This window comes from Nanorana parkeri, unplaced genomic scaffold, assembly GCF_000935625.1.
Source record: "Nanorana parkeri isolate BGI_ZX_2015 unplaced genomic scaffold, ASM93562v1 scaffold12, whole genome shotgun sequence".
Lineage (NCBI taxonomy): Eukaryota > Metazoa > Chordata > Amphibia > Anura > Dicroglossidae > Nanorana > Nanorana parkeri.
Window position 1 is genome coordinate 3027972 of NW_017306280.1, and position 7909 is coordinate 3035880.

The 7909-nt window shown below is 46.5% G+C and overlaps 1 protein-coding gene across 1 annotated transcript in view; it reads right to left on the reverse strand.

Moving 5' to 3' along the window:
• Positions 1-4054, reverse strand: part of LOC108787148 (inverted formin-2-like) — a 40428-nt gene extending 36374 nt beyond the window's left edge. The window contains exon 1 of the mRNA XM_018556624.1: positions 3836-4054. Within this exon, the coding sequence (XP_018412126.1) occupies positions 3836-3865 (30 nt within the window). The 5' untranslated portion in view covers positions 3866-4054. The remainder of the gene's footprint in view (positions 1-3835) is intronic.
• Between the last annotated feature and the right edge of the window lie 3855 nt (positions 4055-7909).

Sequence of the window (7909 nt, forward strand, 5' to 3'; positions counted from 1 at the left end):
GGGAGAGAGACTGAGAGAGGCTTACTATCTATATACCTCCTATATTATTCTTATCTGGGCATTGCTGCAATCTGATTGATAATACTGCACTTTATGATTGATAATATAGCAATCTTATCCTGCTGCTTTTTATGTCTAGTGGCTGCTCACTATGAACAAATAGGTGTTCATTTAATAATATTTATCTTTACATCTTTTTATTTATACTTTTATGTTTACATATTGATTTATTCTGTTTATTTGTTTCTCTTGATTTTTGTTCACCAGGACATTTTAATGAATAACATGTTTTTGGAATGACAATAAATATATCCTCATCCTTTCCCTGAAGTCTACACACACCTGCTGCGTATGTTCTGACCTGGTGTCTGTACAAATAAAACAAAACAAAAAGAGAAAAAAGTCCTGCTGTAGCGATCTGTAATAATGTTTATTTGAAAAATAAAAACACTAGTTTTGCAAACAATTCTGCTGGTAAATGGCCAGCTTTAGTGGTTAATAGGAGCACCAAAGCCCAGAGAACTACCAATGTGGGTGGCATTTGACCTCACCTGCGCTTCCCAGTACTCATTGTTAGTTTGAGTAGAACTTTGGCACATTCTACAAGGGTACATGCAGGGGTGTCTCTACATTTTTTTGCCGCCTGAGGCCAGGAAAGGGGGGTGCTGGCAATGCACGTTACCAGGGGGGAAAAGGGTAGTTATTGGTAATGAATGTTACTGGGGAAGAAGGGGGGGGGGGGTAGCTGTGTCCGGCATCCAGCCCAGTTCACTGACATTACTGGTTGCCTGCAGCACAGTGGGACACTGTCCAGAGCGTCACAGGTTGCCAGCTCTTAGCAACCTGGGATGCTCTTGCCAGAAAGGGAATGGTAGGCACACCTGCACCCCCCCCATGTTACCCAATGAGATGCCACCTGAGTCAACTGCCTCATTGTAGGGACAGCACTAGGTACAAGGGTTAGTTTGCTGCCTACAGTTTAGGAACTTTAAAGTGAAATAAAGTTCCCTAGCAAACATTCACTATTATTATAGAACAAAAAAATCAAATACAAATGTAATATTATTGAACACAAATTAACCATTATTATTGAACAAAATTTCCCCATTATTATTGAACAAAATTTCCCCATTATTATTGAACAAAGATTCACCATTATTATTGAACAAAGATTCACCATTATTGAACAAAGATTCACCATTATTATTAAACAAAGATTCACCATTATTATTGAACACAAGTTCACTATTACTGAACAAAAAATTACTTTTATTATTAAAAAAAACTTCACTTTTAATATTGAATAAAATTTCACTAAAATTCAACTTTGAAACATTTTTTCTCTGCTTGTCTGCGAGCTCCGCCACTGATGATGATCATGTGAGTCATGAGTTTTCAGAATGTTTGCACAATCTCTCATCTAATAAGTACTTCCTATGGCGTATCTGCCACACCATCGTTCATATCAGAGGTGAGCTCTACATGCCTCACTAATCCAACCACAAGTATGTATGCTTTAGGAAACCATTCTCCCTGAGGGTAAGCACGGACTCGGGGTGGAGATGTTACCCAACGCTCTAGTCTGCCTCTGTGTTTATGTACACTTTCACCGTGAGCCGTAATAATGAAAGGATCACTCCACCCATCTGATATTGCCATTTTAAAGTGTACTTCCATGTTTGCAGCCTAATTGGGATAGCGCCTACGTTATATCTGTTACATGTTTCCATTCATGTCACATAGATAAAGATATTTAGTTTACTGGATATATAAAGATATTTAGAATTTGCAGCTTACCTTTTTGTAGATGTTCTTTTGCTGAAAACCCCAGGACTGAAAAATCCTGCTTGGTTCTCACTGTTTTTTGGGGGGGGGGGGGACAGGGCTGTCTGTCCTGGCAAAGAGCAAAGATCTCTTTGCATTGTATGTTAATTACACTTTAAAATGCATGTTGATGCACTATTACCCGATCCTCAGTCCCGCCTGGCTGCAAGACCGGTCTCTGCAGCCTCTTCTTCCCGGGCTCTGGTGGTCTAAGGACCCGTGGCATCATCACGTCCATTTAATTGCATTAGATGTGGAGGTGCCAAGGGACATTCCAGAGCCGGAGCAGAGCTGGTGAGCGATCACCCCTGTGGGACCGAGGATCGGGTTTTTTTATTTTACAACCTAGGCCAAAACGAGCACTTAACCCTTGCATTGCTGGGGTAGCCCCACTGCAAGGGTTAATTGCTATTCTGCCTGGAGTTCTTCTTTAAGTACAGTTTCCCTGCCTGTGAGATCTCTGCACTGGAATCTCTGGGTTTGCCACAGCCATTATAATGGGTTCCCTCTCTCACTGTTGGGTGTTCTATATTTTATATTGTGGGGATTGCAGCAGGAAAAGTGAGAACACCCAAAGGTGGATGGGAACTGTCTCTGAAGTCTGCTTGGATCCCTGTAATTATTGCAGGCAAGTCCAGTGCACAATATAGCACTGAGGATATGATAAACACTCCAAGGGGACGATTTATAAATCTTCTGCCCAGGTAAACGCTGTGAGAGTGCCAGTCACGGGTCATTCCCGCCACTAGATGGAGCCAATGGGCATCAGGAAATTATACTCTTTGTCGCCATCTAGTGCTGTGGCAGGATTCTAGGCAAGTGGCATTCACCCTGCGTGTATAAATTGTCCCCCAAGAGAGAACATGTAACATCCTGTAACATTCACCATACGTGAATCCCTGGACTCGTGGTGACGACAGATATAAATTATCCCTAAAACTAGCCACACATACTACAATCCGGTTCCATTATCTCATTCAGATTCCCCAATATCTATGATGTGTGAAACAATTCATTCACTTTATATCCAGTCAGATGGCAATTTACGGGTGGATTCACACCACAGTGTTGCTGTCGGGTGCATTGCACTTGGGGTGCCATTCAAATGAAGGCAAAGCAACCCCACGCACCTCCTGTGCTGTAACGCACGGTAGGTGCAAGGTAGCATGCATTGATTGCAGGAACCATGGTGTGAATGGGTCCTAATTGTAATACTATACGTACAGCCGGCTCCAATGATCCAAATTTATATGCATGCTAATTACATAGAAATGCAGTTGCAGAATGGCATGCTGGGAAACGCCACCCATCACCAGTCCATACACATCCTCCATCTGTAAAGACAGGCACACATATCTGCAGAGCTTGCACTCACAAAGTTTAGTTTGTGTCCCCGTATCCCAGTGCCAGCCTGCTAACATCATTTCCAGGAACATGTCACTGCAGAAGCAAGTTATTGACAAGTCCCACCCACAGCTCTGGTCCCTGCACAGGTTATGTACAGCACAGTGAGGATGACACCTTTACAAGGTAACATCTGGGTTGGCAAAGGCATTTGGTGCACACAAAGTGGATTTACTGTATATCCTTTGTGGCAGTTAAAGAATCCATTTACCTTACATATTTTGTGCCAGGAGTTCAGCTCTAATAAAAAAACATGCACAGGCCATTTAAAAACTGGCATACGTTAAAGGAAAAGCAGCATCTGACCAAATTCTGGATGCATCCACAATTTCTGCAAAACAATTTCTGCAAAAACATTTGCAGAACCCTTAAAATCTGGGAGTCATGTCCGTGGCTGTCAGAGTCTTGCAATGCCTCATGGGATTTGTAGTTCCACAACAGCTGGAGTGCTGAGGTTGCCTAACCCCTGTAATGTCATGGATTGAACATTCACAGAGGGCAGCTGATTGTACAGTGGAGGTTGAAGTCAATGGAAGCCGCCTTTCAACACACGGCTGATAAAAATTCTAGTTCTGTATGGCTGCATTGCTCATTCGGACCGACTTACCCCGGCGTTCCCCCCGTCTGCCTCTTCCATGCTGTCGGGGCTTATTGGCTGACCGCAGGACTGTCCGCCATGATCCTCGGAGGGGTCCCAGAACAGGCCGGGGTCGCTGTGTGTTCTCCCTCAGGGCTCTCAAGCTCGGCTCAGCTTCGTGTTCAACAAGTCACTGAAATCCAGCCTGCAATTCAGAGGAACCTGTGGGTGTGATGAGAGTGAATCACTCAGTGCTTATGTCAGCAGTCTGGATTGTTCCGCCTCAGCCTGATCCCTCCCGACTCCCCCTGTGAGCATTCCCCCCTTTTCCTGACACACGGAATGCCAAACTTCCAAATTCCTCAGCTAGTTGCTATACCAGACCAGTACCAGCTAGACCAGAGCGTTCCCCCTATAACATGGAGCTCCATAGGATTCATTCCCCGGGGAAAGTTGGCTTCTTGCATGTTGAACATACCCTACTCCAGTGCTCCCCAACCTTTTTAAGGCCACGGACCAGTCAACGTTTTATAATTTTACCGTGGCCCGCTGAGGGGGGGGGGGGACGTTGATTGTTTATATTTTATACTGCCTGTAGACCTGCCTTCATTTTCTTATATATGGCTGAAAACCCGGACTTACCCAGCCAGGGAGTTTTGATGTGTGCACTGCAGGGGGCGGGGCGGGACGTGTGACACACACACGCCTCCTGTGACTCACCTCCCCTACTACTCCATAGCAAAAACTTCTCGGTGAACTCCATGAGGGTTCATTCATCAAATGCAAAGCTGTGAAGTGATCCCGGGCTTGGCCCATGCCGGGCAATGATACAGATTCACTAAAAATGCATGCAAGTACCCTAACTATTAACAAAAATGTGTGTATCACCGGCTGTAGTTCCTCAAATCATCTCTGAATTGGTGCTGACACTGTCCTTCTTTCTGGAGGGTGGCTACTTTGGTTCTCCATGGTCACTGTGTGTTGTGAAGTAGTCACCGCTCCAAGCTGGACTATTTAGTTTACTAATTTGTATTGAGATTGTCATCCATCACAGGAGCGAGCCCGGAGTGGTGACTACTTTACAACACACACAGAGACCATGGGAAACAAATGCAGCCACCCTCCAGAAGGAAGGTCAGTGTCAGCACCAATTCAGAGATGATTTGAGGAACTACACACCTTACACCGGCGCCCGCAACTTCCCCACAAGGTCACCGCTGCTGCCCCTCTGTGCTCTGCCGCATCAATGGGAAATCCGGGCCGATTCCAGTGTGAATGAGGGCTAAAGCTTCTGCCTTGTAGCACTGCGGGTCCCCGGTTCAAACCATGGTCATAGACACTATCTGCAAGGAGTTTGGATTTTCTCCCTGTGCTTGTGTAGGTTTCCTCCGGGTACTCCGGTTTCCTCCCACACTCCAAAGACATGCTGGAAGGTTAATTGGCTCCTGTCTAAATTGGCCCCGTGTGCATGTGAGATAGGGACCAAGAACTGAACACTCCCATAAGTGTCTAAACCAGGGGTTCTCAAACTTTCTACACAAAGGGTAAGTCCACTACACTTCAGAATGTAGGGGGGCCAGACTGTGGACCAGTAGGAATAGAAAATTCCCCGACATCAATGGGAGTAAATGTTAGAATACATATTACTGTGTTTATAGCAATAACTCCTGCAGTATACAATTTTGGTCACTAGATGGCAGTGCTCACAAGTTCATAACCCTATGATTGGTGTGAATGGGAGGAATAGTGCCCTATGATTGGTGTGAGTGGGAGGAATAGTGCCCCATCATTGATGTCAGTGGGAGGAATAGTGCTCCAGTGTTGGTGTGAGTGGGAGGAATAGTGCCCTATGATTGGTATGAGTGGTAGGAATAGAACCCTATGATTGGTGTGAGTCAGGGGCGGACTGGGCCCGGGGGGCAGGGTGGCAATTGCCCCCCGGGCCTCTCTGATGCCATCGCGAACGGCCGCTGCCACCTGCACCCGGCCAGCCGCCCGCCCAGAGGAATAGTGCCCCATCATTGGTGTCAGTGGGAGGAATAGTGCCCCATCATTGGTGTCAGTGGGAGGAATAGTGCTCCAGTGTTGGTGTCAGTGGGAGGAATAGTGCCCTATGATTGGTGCGAGTGGGAGTGTTCGTGCCCTATGATTGGTGTCAGTGGTAGGCACTGGTGGAACTACCAGGGTCGCAGCAGTCACATTTGCGACCGAGCTCTGGTGTTCCACAACTTGGGGGGGACAGAGGAAGTCGCAGAAGCGGTGAATATTCCTCTCTGCATGCAGGTCTTTATTTTGAATTTCTGTTTTCTCGTCACATTTACGAAGATCGGGTGCGGTGCTTTATTTTGGGGCTATTTTTAATCCCAGTTTGGGACTCCGGCGCACATAACATATTTCATGATGTGAAGGTTTTCAATGGGGCGTGAAGAAAGACGCCCTGATAATTGAGGCCGCGTGTTTTACCTGCTATTTGGAGGATTTCCAAATCTTGATAGTTATTCTCGGCAGCACTCAGACAAATGTTCTGATCTGCAGGTAGAACCTGTACACATGGTATGTCTGCTGCTTGGAGCTGTCCTTTCTTTATCATCACATAAAGTGCAATGTCTAGAGCAATACAGGAGGCCCAACGGAGTCCAGGCCTGTGGGGGCCGGCAACCCAAGGATATCTACTACTCCTTCATTAGCCAGCTGTGCTGTGTGGGTACAATATATTCTGTACAGAGCAAATTATTTTTTAACCCCTTCATGACCAGTGACGTACACTGTATGGGCCCATTTAAACAGACTCCGCCAGGACTCTGTTTACACTTGTAAAGCCGACTGTTGGCTTTGCAGTAGAAGCGATTCTAGCGGCTCAGATGCCGCCAGATCACTTCTACGGGCCATTAAACGGACCAGCCCCGCCCTTCACACCCGCTGTGTTTCCTGGGCTCCGCTGCCCCACCTACAGGCCCAGGACCGGCATCTCTAGTGTCGAGGGGAAGCTGGGAAGGAGATGGACGAACCTCCGCTCACCGATCACCTCCCCGTACAATGGGACCAGGAGCGATGCAGATTACATCACTTCCGGTCCCATAGCTGTCAGTGCTGGGCTCCTGAAGCCCAAGTGCGATCTGCACTTCAATACCCTATGTCAACTGTAAAGGTGATACTAGGGGGTCTTTTTGACCCCCAGCATCACCTTAAAGAGTACCTGTCACTGCCAATGCCAATGTTTGAGGTGAGATCACATTGTTTAAAATCCTGGTGCCCAACTTGCCGCCCTTTAGTACCTGTTATGTGGCCCCTCGGGTCCGCTGCAGACATTAGTCTGTGTGTTAGAACTGTTAGAACTGTTAGTGTTAAACTGGCCTTACACATAAAGTTTTCTCGCTCAGCCCATGCAAGAAAACCACTTGATGGGGGAATGATGACTCGCGCTATGAAGCTTGTTTTTATTATTTTTGTTTAGGATCCAATTTGAAAGGGAAACTTTTTTTTGTTTGTTCCAGTGATCATTGAGACACGAAGTGACAGTCCGGCAAAAAACGATGTAGGGACCAAAAGTTTACAGTTGTCACTAGAACATAAGGTGATAGGAAATCTTCCAATCAAAACATTTTCTGCGATGAAACTGTCTAAAGAGAGGAATTCCCCTTGTTTTGGAAAGATTTCCTCTTACTTCCTGTTGTGTCTTTAGGACAGGAAGTAAAGGAAAATCTCCCCCAACAGGACACAGACAGCAAAAACTATACCGAAAAGGCTTTTAAATCTTCCCTACTCTATCCAAAACTACTACACCAACTTCAGTCACCTTCTAAATCAGGGTAGGCAACCTTGGAACTCCAGCTGGGGTGAAACTTCAAATCCCATAATGCTTCTGCCTTTGGGAGTCATGCCTGTGGGGCTCACAGTGTATTGCGATGCATCGTGGGACTTGTAGTTTCACAAAACCTGTAGTGCCGAGGCAGGGGCGGACTGGGCCGGGGGGCAGGGTGGCAATTGCCCCCCGGGCCTCTGTGCTGCCTTTAAAAACGGCCGCTGCCCGCGGCCGTCAGGGGGCCCGTCACTGGCCTCGCTAATAGAATTTATTTTTTCTCCCTCCGCCGCCACTTACAGAGC